This window comes from Pelophylax lessonae (assembly GCF_965119305.1).
Source record: "Pelophylax lessonae genome assembly, chromosome: 11".
Classification (NCBI taxonomy): Eukaryota; Metazoa; Chordata; class Amphibia; order Anura; family Ranidae; genus Pelophylax; species Pelophylax lessonae.
Window position 1 is genome coordinate 86,646,953 of NC_138778.1, and position 17,356 is coordinate 86,664,308.

The 17,356-nt window shown below is 43.7% G+C and overlaps 1 protein-coding gene across 1 annotated transcript in view; it reads left to right on the forward strand.

Annotated features, from left to right (window-relative positions):
• Positions 1-17,356, forward strand: part of RUNDC1 (RUN domain containing 1) — a 96,698-nt gene that overhangs the window by 32,484 nt on the left and 46,858 nt on the right. Inside the window, exons 2-3 of the mRNA XM_082271905.1 lie at positions 15,119-15,277; positions 16,713-16,911. Of these exons, the coding sequence (XP_082128031.1) occupies positions 15,119-15,277; positions 16,713-16,911 (358 nt within the window). The remainder of the gene's footprint in view (positions 1-15,118; positions 15,278-16,712; positions 16,912-17,356) is intronic.

Genomic DNA, 17,356 nt, shown 5'->3' on the forward strand with positions numbered 1-17,356 from the left:
CCCCCACAGTTAATAAACACTCCGTATGCTCACAATTAACCCTTTGATCACCCCTAGTTAACCCCTTCCCTGCCAGTGTCATTATTCCAGTAACAGTGCATATTTTTAGCACTGATTACAGTAGTAATGTCACTGGTCCCCCAAAAAGTGTAAAAAATGTCAGGGGTCTGATCTGTCCGCCGCAATGTTGCAGTCCCAAAAAAAAAAAATTGCAGATAGATTACTAGTATAAATAAATAAAAATGACCTGAATCTTTCCCCTAGTTTGTAGACGCGATAACGTTTGCGAAAATCAATCAAAATACGCTTATTGCGATTTTATTTGTTTAACCATTTTTTATGTAGCAGAATACAAATTAACCTAAAAGGATGTACATTTTTGATTTTTACTGGGTTTTTTTTTTTTTTTTTTTTTTGGGGGGGGAATGTTATAAAGCAGAATGTCAAAAATATTGTTTGTTTGTTTTTTTTCAGAATTGTTGCTATTTTTTTGTTTATAGCGCAAAAAAAAATCTCACAGGTGATACCACCAAAAGAAAGCTCTATTTGTAGGAAAAAAAGGACATAAATTTTAGTTCGGTACAGCATCGCACGACTTGTAATTGTCAGTTAAAATAACACAGTGCCGAATAGCAAAAAATGGCCTAGTCATTAAGGGGGCAAATCCTTCTGGTCCAGAACTGATTAAACCTTCCCCACATTTCTTTCACTCTCTAACACAGTAATAACATGCTGCTAGCTAACAGCTTATCACAGACCTGGAGTTAACACTACACTGTTTATTAAACAACCTCTGAGCAGGAGTGAAATTCTGCTGTGTTAAGAGAATAAGAGAAACTGTGATCATTCAAGAATTAACTCCGTTTAATAAACGTACACTGTAATCAGATATGACACCAGCTATTTGAGAGCTGAAATAAGCAAACTGGCAACTGTGACAAAAGTTTTTGAATGTAGTATGCATATGCTCTAGTGGGCAGAATGTAAATAAAAACACTACAGAAGACAACTTTTGTCTTTTTCAAATTTGTGGCTTTAGTTAAGTTTTAATAGAAAAAAAGCTGTTCCAAGACTCTGCTCTGTTAAAATTTACAGTCTCAACATAGAAAATCATGATGGGTATCTGGTTGTGTGGAAGTTAAAAAATGCTTGAAAAGATTTCGTAGAGAAGGATTTAGAGACCATTTTACATTATATAATGAACAGATACTATATCAACAAAAGCAGGTATTGTGAAATGACACTGACTAGATTTTCCAGAAAAATATCTATAGCAGAGATTGTTAGGGATCTATTAACCACTTGCCGACCGGGCCATAGCCCAATAATGGCTACAGATCAGTCGGCTTATTCTGGGAGGGCGTACAATGACGTCCTCTGAGAATTGCACTTCCCGCGTGGCCCCTGGGGCGTGCACACGGGAGTGTTCGTACGACCCGGCGCATCACGGATCGTGGTAAAGAGCCAATGAACAGCGGCCCTTTTACCACGTGATCGCTCCGTCCAATGACGGAGCAATCACTTGTCAACAAACCGGCGCATGTCCAGTTAATTTCTCTCCTCTCATTGCACGCTGTACACAGTGATCGGTATAGCGTGCGAGGAGAGAAACCATAGCTGCACCCATCCCCTGCCTCCTCCATACCTGATCTATGCCTCCTCCATGCCACATCTGTGCTCTATCCATGCCTCGTCTGTGCTCACCCATGCCACCTCAGTAGTCATCCGTGGTTCATCCATGCCACATCCGTGCTCATTCATGCCACGTCAGTGTTTATCTGTGCCACATCCAAGCCACGTCAGTGCTTGTCAGTGCCACGTCAGTGCTCATCCATGCCACGTCGGTGCTCATCCGTGCCACATCCATGCCACGTCAGTACTCATCCGTGCCTCATCCATGCCATGTCAGTGCTCATCCGTGCCACGTCAGTGCTCATCCGTGCCACATCAGTGATCATCCGTGCCACATCAGTGATCATCTGTGTCACATCAGTAATCATCTGTGCAACATCCATGCCACATCATTGCTCATCTGTGCAACATCCATGCCACATCATTGCTCATCTGTGCAACATCCATGCCACATCATTGCTTATCTGTGCAACATCCATGCCACATCATTGCTCATCTGTGCCACACCCATGCCACATCAGTGCTCATCCGTGACCCATCCATGCCACTAGATGCAGAAGAGAACACCACGAGGAAAGTTTAGATTGATTGAGTGCCATGCAGGGGAGCAGACACTCGGGAAACCGCCGAGGTAGACGCCGAGGGAGACCAGTGACTGAAGGGGGACTACCGACGCTGAGGGGGGCAGCGTGACAGACAAAAGGCGGCAGGATCAGTACCGGAGTCGTGGGGGCTGACTGACAGGAGCGGAGACAGCAGAACCGTGAGTGTGCTGATTAGCTGTTCAGTTGAGTAATGGGGGGGGGGGGGGCAGAAGCGGATCACAAAGACAGCGTGTAGAGAGACTGACGGGGGGCTGCAGGATTTTGCATCAGACAAGGACAGACCAGGGCAGGCAAGCAGTTGATCTGAGTGTACCTGCAAGTACCTTGGTACTGGGAGTAGTACCTTAGCAACCGAAAGGAATACCTTAGCAACCTGGAAAAATACCTTTGCAACCCTGGGGAAAACACCTTTAGCAACCGGGGAGAAACACCTTAGCAACCGGGAAAAATACCTTAGCAACCGGGAGGGATACCTTAGCAACCAGGGAAAAATACCTTAGCAACCCAGGAGGGATACCCTAGCAACTGGGGAAAAATACCCTAGCAACTGGGGGAAAATACCTTAGCAACCAAGGAAAATACCTTAGCAAAGGGGCAAAATTACCGTAGCAACCGGGTGAAATACCTTAGTAACCTAAAAAAATACCTTAGCAACCAGGGAAAAACACCTTAGAAACCGGAGAAAAATATCTTAGCGACCGAGAGGAATACCTTAGCGACCAGGAGGAATACCATAACGACTGGGAGGAGGGCTGTAGCGACTTGGTGAAGTGCAGTAGTGAATGGGAGTAATACCTCAGTGAGTGCCTGCGAGGGCCTGTGTGTGCCTGCGAGGGCCTGTGTGTGCCGCAGAGAACCAGAGGGTGAGAAGCTAGAAAACAGCGACACAGGACAGACTTAAATTACTGAATCCCCATCAGATTAGATTAGTCGGTACAATGCCCGGCGGGTGTGGAGATGCGATTCGGTGTACATTTTGTGGCATGTATATGTTCCTCTATCAGGCGATTGAGGGCGAATACAGCTGCACAAAATGTAAGCACGTTGCTTCCCTGGAAGCTCAGGTCCTGAATCTAGGGAAGCAACTGGCAACACTGAGAAGAATGTCCATACTGAAGGAGAGCTGGGAGCGTACCCGACAGGTGCAGGCAGGGGCCTGCACAGAGGAGGGTGGAGATACAGGGGTGCAGGCATAAGAGAAGAGTAGATGGGTGACAGGAGCGGTAGAAGGGAACAAGGCAAGGAGGTCGGCCCTGGGCACCCCAATAAATACGCCCCATTGCGTGGTGTTGGGGAAACCAGCCAGGGACCAGCATTGCTGTAGCAGAGCGACGCCCCTAGCTGCCAGGGGAAGAACTCCTCCAGTGAGGCTGGGAGAAAGGGAAAGGAAAGACAGGTTCTGGTGGTAGGGGACTCAGTTATTAGGACAGACAGGGCAATCTGTCACAAAGACCGTATGTGCCGAACTGTCTGCTGTTTACCGGGCGCTCGGGTTCAGCACCTCACGGATCGGGTGGACAGATTACTGGGAAGGGCTGGGGAAAACCCAGCTGTCATGGTACACGTGGGTACCAATGACATAGGAAGAGGGAGATGGAGATTCCTAAAAAACGATTTCAGGGACTTAGGCGCTAAGTTGAGGAATATAGGACCTCCAAGGTAGTATTTTCAGAAATACTACCTGTACCTCAAGCCACACCAGAGAGACAGCGGGAGATTAGGGAAGTTAACAAGTGGCTGAGGAGCTGGTGTAGTAAGGAGGGTTTCGGGTTCCTGGAGAACTGGGCCGACTTCTCAGTAGGCTACCGGCTCTTTAGTAGGGATGGATTGCACCTAAATGGGGAGGGTGCAACCGTACTGGGTCAAAAGATGGCCAACAAGTTAGAGGGGCTTTTAAACTAGGTGATGTGGGAGAGGGTACAGATATAGAATTGGCCAGCAGGGAGCAAGGTTAAGCGGGCACAAATGGGGACATTAGCGGTAGGGTGTTCAGATTTCCTAAATCCAAGGTGGGTATGGGGAAAAATCGCAAGAGCAGCCTAAAAACAACATCAAACGAGGATGTAGTATGCAATCAGACAAAATTACGAGGTTTCTATACCAGTGCTAGAAGCCTGGCCAACAAGATGGGAGAGCTGGAGCTGCTGATGTATAAGGAGGACTTTGTGGGGATTACAGAGACTTGATTTGACAGCTCTCATGATTGGCTGGCGACCATTCAGGGGTATTCCCTTTATCGCAGAGATAGAGAAGGTAAAAAAGGGGGAGGGGTATGTCTATATATTAAGAACAATGTACAGGTAAATATGAGGGATGATATTAATAATGGAGCGATGGACGAGGTAGAATCCCTATGGGTAGAACTTCAAAGGGATGGCACTATGGGGAAAGTAATATTGGGCGTATGCTATAGACCCCCCAACCAGAGGGAGGAGGGGGAGGTGGACCTCCTTTAACAGATTGGATTGGCAGCAAGGATGGGAAATGCCATTATAATGGGGGACTTTAACTATCCAGATATAGACTGGGCAGAAGGAACCACACATTAATCCAAGGCTCAGCAGTTCCTAAATGTTTTGCAGGACAATTTCATGGGTCAGATGGTGAACGCACCGACAAGAAACAATGCGGTACTAGACCTACCGATTACCAACAATACAGACCTGCTCACGGATATAGAAATACGGGGCAACTTAGGAAACAGTGACCATAGGTCAATTAGTTTCAGTATTAATCATAGTAATAGGGAACACAAGGGTAATATAAGGACACTGAATTTCAAAAGAGCCAATTTCCCTAAACTGCGCTCTTTGCTAGAAAATATCAAATGGGATAGAACCCTGGGAACAAAGAACACGGAGGAAAAATGGGAGTGCTTCAAGAGCATACTAAACAAAGGGATTGGCCAGTGCATTCCTAAGGGGAATACATTTAAAAGAGCAAAAGTAAACCCTGGGTGGCTTAACTCCAACATTAAAATGCATATTAATACTAAAGAAAAGGCCTTCAAAAAATACAAGGCTGAGGGGTCCTTGGCAGCGTTCAAGCATTACAAAGAGTGCAATAAGAAATGTAAAGGCAAAATCAAGGTGGCTAAAATAGAACACGAGAGACATATAGCGGAAAAGAGTAAAAAAAACCCCAAGAAATTCTTTAAGTATATAAATAGTAAGAAAGCGAGGCCAGAACACATTGGCCCCATAAAAGATGACAAAGGGAAGCTGGCCACAGAGGACAGAGAGAAGACGAAAGTGTTAAATAATTTCTTCTCTTCAGTCTTCACAAAAGAATCGGGGGGCTACACTAACCCAGCTTGTAACGATAAATCAAATAATACACCTCAGGAAGTACCCCCATGGTTAACAGAAGATAGACTTAGAACTAAACTAGAGAAACTTAACCTAAATAAATCACCGGGACCGGATGGCTTGCAACGGAGGGTACTTAAGGAACTCAGCCAGGTGATAGCCAGACCATTATTCTTGATCTTTAAGGATAGTCTACAGATGGGTATGGTGCCAGCTGATTGGAAAAAAGCCAACGTGGTACCAATATTTAAAAAAGGGTCGAGATATATCCCGGGTAACTATAGACCTGTCAGCCTAACATCTGTAGTCTGGAAGATTTTGGAGGGGATGTTAAGGGACTATATACAAGACTTTAGTAATGAAAACGGTATTATTAGTAGTAATCAGCATGGATTCATGAAAAATCGTTCTTGCCAGACCAATCTATTAACCTTCTAATAACCTTGAAGTGAGTTGCCATCTAGACAAAGGAAGGCCTGTGGATGTGGTGTATCTGGACTTTCCAAAGGCATTTGACACAGTTCCCCACAAACGCTTACTGTACAAACTAAGGTACATAGGTATGGACCATAGGGTGAGTACCTGGATAGAGAAATGGCTCCAGGGGAGAGTCCAGAGGGTGGTGATAAATGGGGAGTACTCAAATTGGGCGGGTGTGAAAAGTGGGGTCCCCAAGGTTCTGTCCTGGGGCCAACCCTGTTTAATTTATTCATAAACTACCTAGAGGAGGGGATATCCAGCACAATCTCGGTATTTGCGGATGATACTAAACTAAAGCATGCCAATATCTTCTATGCAGGATGTGGAAACCTTTCAAGCAGACCTGAACAAAATAATGGGGTGGGCAACAACATGGCAGATGAGGTTTAATGTTGAAAAATGTAAAGTATTGCACTTGGGCATCAGAAACACGAAAGCAAGCTACTCACAAGGGGGGGGGAACCTCTGGGTGAATCTAAGATGGAAAAGGACCTGGGGGTCCTAGTGGACAACAGGCTTGACAGTGGCATGCAATGCCAAGCCGCTGCAAGCAAAGCCAACAAAATACTGGCATGTATAAAAAAGTGGATTCACTCCAGAAATAAAGAGATTATTCTCCCACTCTACAAGACTCTGGTCCGGCCACATCTGGAGTATGTCGTCCAGTTCTGGGCACCGGTCCTCAGAAAGGATGTGCTGGAACTGGAGAGATTCCAGAGAAGAGCAACAAAAATAACTAGGGGAATGGAGGACCTCAGCTATGAGGAAAGACTACAAGCACTGAACTTATTCTCTCTGAGAGATGCTTGAGGGGGGATATGATATCAATGTACAAATACTGTACTGGTGAGGACCCTAGCATAAGGAACAAACTTTTCAGAGAAAGGGAATACAATAAGACACGTGGCCACTCACTAAAACTGGAGGAAAAACGGTTTAATCTTAAAATTCGTAGGGGGTTCTATACTGTCAGAGCAGTAAGGATGTGGAATTCTCTTCCACAAGCAATGGTATCAGCAGGGAGCATCGATAGTTTAAAAAAAAACTATTAGATGGGCACCTTAAAGACCACAACATACAGGGGTATACAATGTACGGTTAACAGCAAACACACACACACACACACACACACACACACACACACACATAGGTTGAACTGGAAGGACTGATGTCTTTTTTCAACCTCACAAACTATGTAACATCAGTGCCACTACAGTGCTAATCAGTGCCCTACAGTGCCTCACAAAATTGTAATGGGAAGTCAGGAAATGATGGTGCTCCCTGCATGTTGGGCCTCTGTATGTGGTCTGGCTGTATAAAAGTGTCACACGTGATATCGCCATACTCAGGTAGCAGAGTGTATTTTCGGGTGTCATTTTTTTCTATGTACATGCTATGTGTTAGAAATCTCTTATAAATTGACAACTTTGTGTAAAAAAAAAAAAAAAAAAGCATTTTCATTTTCTTTCCACATTTTCCAAAAACTCGTGAAAAAAAATGACATGTTCAAAAGACGCATTATGCCTCCTAGATTATGTGTTGGGGTGTTTGCTTTCCAAAATGGGGTAATTTTGTGGGCGTTTCCATTGTCCTGATGCTCCAGGGCCTTCAAAAGTGTGATAGGTTGTCAGGAAATTATATGTGGAATTTTTGCTCCTAGAACGCCTGACGGTGCTACTTGGATGTTGAGCCTCTGTATGTGGTCAGGCTGTGGAAAAGTCCCACACATGTGGTATCGCCATACTCGGGAGGAGTAGCAGAATGTATTTTGGGGTGTAGTTGCAAGTATGTCTATACAGTGTGTGAGAAATAACTTGGTAATATGACCATTTTGTGAAAAAATCTTCATTTTGCAAAGATTTGTGGAAAAAAATTACAACTTCAAAAAACTCACCATGCCTCTTTAAATACCTTGGAATGTCTACTTTCCAAAAAGGGGCCATTTGGGAGGTATTTGTACTTTACTGGTTTGTTAGTGTCTCAAGAAATGAGATAGGTCATCAGCACATTGGGTGTGATCGATTTTCAATGATTGGCACCATAGCTTGTAGACTCTATAACCTTCACAAAGACCAAACAATACAGTAAAACCTTGGATTGCGAGCATAATTCGTTCCGGAAACATGCTTGTAATCCAAAGCACTCTTATATCAAAGCGAATTTCCCCATAAGAAATAATGGAAACTCAGATGATTCGTTCCACAACCATTTATTCATAAGTCTTTCAGTTTATAGTCTATATAAAAAGATTATAGCATTGCGATAGGTTATATAACCATAAAATGTCCATCCACAAATGGCCGCTTTCACAAGGGGATTAGAAGCAAAATCCAGCAGGAGCTACAGAGTATCAAAGGGAAGAGAGGCGCCTCTAAGTGTAGCAATAAGGTTCCATTTAATGAAGGTACAACATTTAGCAACTCACATGGTTGATGAATAAAACAGGCACATCTAAGTATGCAGGCATCCGGGGTAAAGCTGTCCACATAGACCATCTTCTGCACCGCCGGCTGCCAGTCTGTAATCCTGACCGGGAAGACCACCCTGGAGTAAAGCGATCTGAAAGCGAGGGGCAGCATGGAAGGGATGACGTAGATGGCGGTGAGGAGGATGATCTATGTGGACAGCTTTAGCCTGGATGCCTGCATCCTTAGATGTGCCTGTTCCAATCATCAACCAAGTGAGTTGCTAAATGTTGAACCTTCATTAAATTTAACCATATTGCTACACTTAGAGGCGCCTCTCTTCTCTTTTATACTCAGCTGTGACTTGAGGCTACTTGTATATCAAGACATCGCTTGTATATCAAGTCAAAATTTATTTGAAAATTTTGCTTGTCTTGCAAAGCGCTCTTAAACCAAGTTACTCTCAAACCAAGGTTTTACTGTATATACTTATTTGGGTTATTTTTACCAAAGATATGTAGCAGTGTAAATTTTGGCTTAAACTTATGAAGAAAAATTTTAAAACCGAAACGAAGAAAAATTAGTTTTTTTTTTTTTCCAAATTTTCGGTCTTTTTTCATTTATAGCGCAAAAAAATAAAAAACCCAATGATGATTAAATACCACCAAAAGAAAGCTCTGTTTGTTTGAAAAAAAAGGACGAAAAATGTCATATGGGTACAGTGTTGTATGACTGAGTAATTGTCATTCAAAATGTGAGAGCACTGAAAGCTGAAAACTGCTCTGGTTAGGAAGGGGGTTAAGTGTCCAGTGGGTAAGTGGTTAAAAATTAAAGTTACAGCATTTTCATATCTGTCACAAATAATCCCTGTAATTTGTCTAGTTTCTTGAGTGAGGTTTTTCAGGAAAATACCACAATATGGCTTCTAGATAGAGCTGATCGCTATAGGAGAGAAATATTCGACATATCATTCATGACAGCTATGCAAATGCTGTGTTGTTCATACAGGTTTTTTTTTATTTTTAATTTTTTTTAATTTTGGCCAGTCAGAAATACACCAAAGTCCAGTGTTTAGCATTTCTGCCTTGTTTCCTCCAGGTATTCCAGTTTCCTCTCACACTCTGAACACAAACTGGTAGGTTATTGGTTCCCATTTATAGCTTAACTCCAGGATCTAGCTATGTCTGCAATTGCAGATCCCTTTCCTCTGCTGAACTACTGACACAGGTTAAATCAGGGCTCAACAAATCCCAGGCGCCAGGTCACATTGGCAACTAAAATGAGCTGCCTGGCGCCTGGGCTACACTGCGACGGGAGTCTTGTCACCAGACATTCCAAGTTTTCCGCGAGTTGCGGGTGTCTCCCGGACACCAGCAAGTGCCGCGCTCTGTCTCGGCTGTCTGTGTCAGCTGTGACAGAACGGAGCTGATGCTTCCTGTATAGTTCCAGGTCCGTCTTGTCACAGGCGGAGTGATATCAAATGCATTCCGCCTGTGAGGAGAGATACAGGAAGCATCAGCTCTGCATTAGGGCTGCAACTAACGATTATTTTCATAATCGATTAATTGGCCGATTTATTGTTTCGATTAATCGGGTAATAACCTTAAAGTGTGGTGTATAATTTAGTTATTATGTAAAGTTAAAAAAAAAATGCAATTTGCTCTTCAATATCTCAATGCAGTGGTAAACATAAAAAAACAACTATATGTTTAGGGAGCAAAATCGCGAATCCACTCCACATTCACTAATCGATTATTTGTCGATTAATCGATTAGTTGTTTCGGCCCTACTCTGCATGCTTCCTCCAGCACCGCTCTTCACACTCTCCGCCAGCAGTACCCGCCAGCAGTAAGTCACATGTGCTAGGGTCCAATTAGCCCCCAGCACATAACTGTAAACATCCCAGCATGTGCAGTTTTTCTGACTCCTACCACCATGACCACTTCGAATCACAGAAGTGGTCTTGGTGGATGCAGTGTTACTATAATATCTCTCAGAAGAAGTAAACCAAGTACACAGGGCAACATCAGCCACTTCATTAAAAACTGTCCACCATTGGGCCAGTGTGTATGGCAGCCGGTCCGGCCAGAAGCTGGCCATTCGGCATGCGTGAAAAAAAACTGGCTTCTAACTTTTTATAGCTGGCTCCCAGATTTCAAGCAAATTTGTCAAACCCTGGTTTAAATGAAAGTGCCTTTATATTTCTTGTAATCCAAGATTTTTAGCCCCAGTGATGTCATATCCTTTGGAAGACAGTGCTCCCTCCTGGCGCCAGGAATAGGACTTTCTCTCTTGTTCATCTGAGCAGAGAAGGAGGATTACATTTTCCATGATGCAAAGGGAAATGGAGGAAATGAGAGGCAGTGTGTGCAATATCCCAAGAGGAGGAGCGAAGGGCAGATTAGGCGCTGAGGGCTGTATTTGCTATCCTGAAAGGCAACATGTGCAGCAAATTGGAGAAGGTGCTGGGGGCAGAGTTAGCACTGAGGGCTGTATCTGCTATCATCTACAGTGGGTGACTCAGGCTGGAAGTCTCAGACTCAAGAGTCAGCCCACTACAGTGAGCAGGTACGTAATTACATCTCTGCTCACTGTAAAGAAGAACTACATCAGGGCAGAGACCAGACCGGTGGCCAGGGGAATTACACACCATAGTGGTCACCGGTCTCCAGTGGCGTCTGAGGGGGGCGGCAGACGGACCACACCATACTCCCCCGCGACTACACCAGCTCCGGTCCCCCACCAGCTCCAGCCCGCAATGTCCCCCCTTCCTCGGTCTCCGGTCCCTGGTCCCCCATCGGCTCCGGCCCGCACTGTCCCCCCCCCCTCCTTGGTTGCCGGTCCCTGGTACCCCACCAGCTCCGGCCCTCACTGTCCCCCACCAGCTCCAGCCCGCACTGCCCCCCCTCCCCCCCGGTCACCGGCTCACTCACCCTGGGTAGGCAGCGGCGGCTTCCCCCTCAGTCTTCTCCCTCCTCCTCCTCCGCTCCTTGGCAAATAGCATGGCTTTTCCTTTCGGCCAATCGGGAAACGGGTCTCAGAATCCGCTTCCTGATTGGCCAGGAGGAGAATCAGTGTGGCAATAGAGAATATTCATCCGCTATTGTCACACAACTGGGTGGGCTCAGGGCGCAGTGCTCTGTGCCCCGAGTCCACCTTTTTTTGCAGTCTATTAGAGCCTCTGGCTCTAATCACGTGCTTCAGAAAAAAAAAAAAAAAACCCGATTGGAATCCATGCGTCCATCACCACGCATGTAGACTAGGGGGGCGGCGCCCCTGCGCCCCCAATGCACCAGCCACCACTGCCGGTCTCACAAAACAGATGCCAGAGGGACTCAAGCTGTGATTCAAATAATGCGTCCTGGATTACACAGTAGGGAGAGAAACGGGCAGCAAATTGCACAAAGGAATGACAGCAGCAATACTGCTAGCTGATACATTTTTTTGCCCGGAATTCAGCTTTAAATTGTCACTAGTATGTGTGTGCATGTATGTATGCATGTAAGATTGGAGCCTTAGACTGTAAGCTGGGACATAGACTGAGGTGAATGTACTTTATGTAACATGCTATAAAGTTCTGGTAAATTGTTGGTACTAAAAACATAACTGTAGTATGTAGATAAAAACATATTTACACATGAGTAGAACCTTATAATGCTCTAAAATTCATTTTAAAGTTCTTGGCTGTACAAGCCAGCTTTTACCTTAAAACAAATAACACACATAGTCTCTCTTATCAACCTGTAAAACTGGTTGGACTTGTGAGCTGTAGTTTTACCTCATGATTTTAACTTTTTTTTTTTCCTTTTTTTTTTTATTGCTGCCCTTTCAAGGAACTGGTAAGTGTTATATCTGTATGATTTAAAGTTTGGCACTTGTTAGTAAACCTGTCCTCCCATTAGTGCTTGCTTTTGAAACTGTTATGCGTATATGCAAGCATATCTACTAAAGACTGATAAATGAAGCCATTCCATGCAGAAAGTGTAAATCCTGGCTTTTCATAGTCCTTAGATCAGTAGTGGCCAATTTTATAAATACATAGGGCCAGAAGTGCAGCCACCAACATGTCAAAAAAGCCACAAAACGGCATTGGTATTCAAAAATAAATATACTTCAGTGAACTAAAAATCAGAACTGCACTTTTTTTTTGAGGCAGCACACCATTTTCCGTTCCTTTTTTTTTCCGTTCCTGTGAGAACTACAGTCAAATGTCAGACTGGGTGTAACGAACTGGATATTTTAGATCCTTACAGTCTTCCCAGTCTGGACAGCGAGCGTGACCCTACCTTAGCTCCGCGCTGGGTTGGCCGCGACATAGGTACAATTAATAAATATTGGCAGAAAACAAATAGAGAACAAGACCTAAAGTAAATGAGTTCATATAAGTACATATCGTAGTAATAAATAACCATGTCATTCATAATAAATATCATAAACGTGTCGTCAGTCTCCAAGTGTTTAATCTCCCATTCTTTGGCTCTACGCGTTTCGTGGCTCGTGGCCCACACATCAGGAGCTATTTGGAATCTATATTCCCCACTTTTGGGGTTTGGCTATATTTATAGGTGCATTTGGATGAGGATTAGGTGCAGCAGGTGTTTTGGTGGGTCTGGGGGAGTATTGGGGATCACCGTTTGTGTGGTTGGCTGCTTGGATGGGGGGGCTCGTGGAGGGGGGGGGGCAGTGGGGCCTGCAATGCAATTTTTTTACTTAGTATTCTCTCTTTTGAGGAGGTAGCCATTTGGATGTATGCTCCATTTCTCTCTCTTTTTTATTTTTGGTTACATCCTACCTAAACTGTTTGCACCATCTCATATGGTTATACACTAACACTATACACAGTTGGGCTCCCTAGACTATCTTGCATGAAGCCACAATGTATCAATGCCGACAGGATCGGTGCTTTGAGGACTGGTGCGGGGGGAAAAGGGGGAATTAGAGTTGGAAAAAAAAAAAGAGTTGGGGGGCATTTAATCCATGACAGAGTATGTAGGAGGGGGAAAGAAATGTCAGAAGCGGCACCGGCCGCGGGTGGGGGGGGGGGGTTCACATTTTTGGTCAATAGCTCTGATCAGTGGCTCGTCATCTGCAGTTTATATGTTCAGCAGAGTCTGCTGAACAGTTTTTCGATAAGCTTATGGTCACTGAAGTGACTATGAGCTTATAGCAGGAGGAAGAATGCACGGTGTACGGACCAGTGTTAATTTTGGCATCAAATTTCAATTTAGTTTTAGTCATAGTCTTTTGACTAAAATGCCATTTTAGTTTTGTCCCATTATGGCCAGCTGCAATTATTTTAGTTTTAATTGTTTTTGTCGACTAAAATCTGCAGTACATTTTAATTGACTCAAATCATTGTAGTTGGCTAAAATCAAATGGGTTTTGTTAAATTGTAATGCATTATTTAAGCATTTCTCCACAATTTCCAAACTCATGATATACTCCGGGAGTAAAAAAATTGAATATGTTATTATTTCTGGTATTAAGGTTTGATCAAACTCAGACACAGATTTAGCCGCTCGGGATGGCCTGTAATGCACATTGCTCTGTGCAGTCTGAGGATGCCTGTCATGCTGCACAGTGCTCTGGATGGTCGGGTGGGCTGCATTGCTGAACAGTGCTCTAGACGGTGGTCTGAGTCGGCCTGTTAAGCTGCTCAGTGCTTTAGACGGTGGTCCAAGGAGGCCTGTAAGGAAAAGTGCTCTGGACGGTGGTCTGAGGAGGCCTGTAATGCTGCACAGTGCTCTGGATGATGGTCTGAGGGGAGGCCTATAATTCTGCATAGTGCTCTGAATGCCAGTGGTCAAAGGAGGCCTGTAATGCACACAGTGCTCTGAACAGTGGTCTGAGGGGACACCTTTAATGTACACAATCACTGTGCTCTGAGCGGTCTGAGGAGGCCTGTAATGCACAGTGCTCTGGACAGTCTTCTGGTGAGTTCTGTGATGCTGCACAGTGCTACCTGCTAGGCACGCTATGGTCGCTACTCGCTACCTTGCTTGCTGGGAGCGGACGCACTCACGGGCTTTACACAGGCAGACCTCCAAGGAAACCGGAAGTTCACGTGGGTAAACTTCCCTCCCTCGCATTTTTTTTTGTTTTGTTTTCGTTCGTTGACGGGATTTGAATTGATTTTTGTCATAGTTTTCATCAGTGGATGAAAACTTGGTGTACTTTTTGCTTAGTTTTCATCGCTGTAAAAAGGCATATGACGAAAAATGTTTTCGTCTACGAAATTAACACTGGTACGACCTGGCAAGCTGGAAGTCTATACGTTGTATGGACCTGGCAGAGAAAATGTCAAATTTTTTTCCTTTCAACTTTATAGACATCACAAGGGGGCATACAAGCCCTTGTGATAACTTGGCCACGCAATAGGTTCTCTTTATGGAGATATCAGGGGTCTACAAGACCCTTGATGTCTTCCCTGCCCTCCAAAGCAGCTAACATAGTGTTCATTTTTGGCTAGAGTTCTGGTCTTTTTCCAGATGTCTAGATCTGTTTTCAGATGCAGAGTGATTCTGCTAAGAATATTTATGAAGTAGACTATAGTATCTGACTGTCCCCTGTAGCATCTGTTTAACTGCAAAAAAATCTGTAAAACAGCGTATGATTTTTTTTTTTAACATATTAATACAAGTATGTTTATCATTTAAATATATGCAAGCTTTTATTTTATTTATTTCAGAGTGAATGGGAGAAACGGGAACGCATCGAGGCACAAAGGAAAAAGCAAACCGAACTCATTGTTCAGCTCAAAAACCAGTTAGATGATTTAGAGAATTTTGCTTACCAAGAAGGCAGTTATGATTCTTTGCCCCAGTCCATGGTCATGGAGAAACAACGGGTATTTATTTATTTTTTAAATGAACCCCTTACATTTTTAAGTTGTGTAATTTTGGCACTATAGCTTTAACCTTCATTTACACACATCTGTTACACACAGGATAGCATGTAATAAATAGGTCATACTCAGACTGGTCTGGGGTGGTAAGTGGGGTCCCCCAAGGCTCAGTCCTGGGACCAACCTTGTTCAATTTATTCATAAACAACATTGAGGACGGGATCATTAGTTCTATATCAGTTTTTGCAGATGACACAAAATTGGGCAGGGCAATAACTTCACAACATGAGGCAGACATCTTACAGAATGACCTGAACAAAATAACAGAGTGGGCAACGACATGGCAAATTAGGTTTAATGTGGAGAAGTGTAAGGTTTTGCACTTGGAGACTAAAAACATAAAAGCACAATACACTTTAAGGGGGGAACCTTTGGGGGAATCAAAAATGGTGAAAGATCTGGAAGTCTTGGTAGAGGATAGACTAGGCAATAGCATGCAATGTCAAGTGGCAGCTGCCAAAGCTTGCAGAATATTGGCGTGCATAAAGAAGGGGATGTATTCCAGAGATAGGTCTGTGATCCTACCACTTTATAAAAAACTGGTCCGACTGCATCTGGAGTATTCTGTCCAGTTCTGGTCGCCCGTCCTCAGGAGGGATGTGTTGGCGCTGGAGAGAGTCCAGAGAACGGCAACTAAACTAATTAGGGGATTGGAGGACCTTAATTATGAAGAGCGTCTACAATCGCTTAATTTATTCTCCCTGGAGAAGACGCCTAAGAGGGGACATGATAGCAATTTACAAACACCTCAATGGTGATCTCAGCATAGAAAAAAAGCTATTCAGTCGCAAGGATTGCATGAGGATGCGAGGACATACAATGTGATTAGAGGAGAAGCGGTTTAACCTCAGGCAATGCAGGGGGTTCTTTACGGTCAGGGCTGCAAGATTGTGGAATTCTCTACCACAAGAGGTAGTTTCTGCGGGAAGTATGGCTACTTTCAAAAGACTCTTTGACACACGTTTCAAGGATCAGAACATTAAGGGGTATGAGAGATGATTACAACCACACACACGTACACAGGTTGAACTGGATGGACTATTGTCTTTATTCAACCTCAACTACTATGTAACTATGTTTTGAAACAGTAGTTGAGGCCTAAGTGGTTAAGTATAATTTCGGTCCTTCCTTAGAGCGGGGTTCCTACAACAATTAATTCAAAAACACACTGTATAATTAATTTCACCAGATAATATCTGTATTACAGAGTCAGTCAAGACCAAACACTGAACAAGTGTGGCAATAATGGGAGGCTGCCATGAGGACAAAGCACTTAACAAAATTAAAGGATTGAACTTCTTTAATATAAGATCAATTAAATTATGCTGATCATTGGAGAATTCATTTCCACTGTTTACATGACTTCTAACTTCTCCAGGTAATCATTGATGAGTTGATTAAGAAGCTGGATGTTAATTTGAATGAGGACATTAGCTGCCTATCTCCAGAAGAGTTGCGGCAGAGAGTAGATGCTGCCATTGCTCAGATTGTTAACCCAGCTAGAGTGAAGGAGCAGTTGGTGGAACAGTTGAAGACTCAGATCCGAGACCTGGAGATGTTCATAAACTTTATTCAAGGTCAGTAACTTTTTGAAAAATTTCAGGAAAATGATATTTTAAATTATATTTTAAATGACATCCCTTGAAAACAACATTAGCTTTGAGATCATAGTAGTTTAGGTATGACTTTTACCACTTTTCTTGGTTTGATAAATCCCTGACCTGGAATAAGCATGCATATACAGTAGGTGGTTTGGACGTTTCTGATTATCCTGATAATCTTAATTGTTCTAGGTGAGTAGTCTTAATTATTTACCCTGTCAGGTCAGCAGAACAGCCAAATAATTAGTAGAACTTCTAGTCTCTTGAGTAGAGGCTTGTGCAAGTCTGAGGCCGTGATATCGTATATCAGGGGACACACACAGAGCAGGTTATAATCATGACCATCTGTGATGTCCAAAAACAATGCACTTGAGGGGCGGGAGACCCGAACAAAATCCTTGCCATCAACCATAAGAAACCC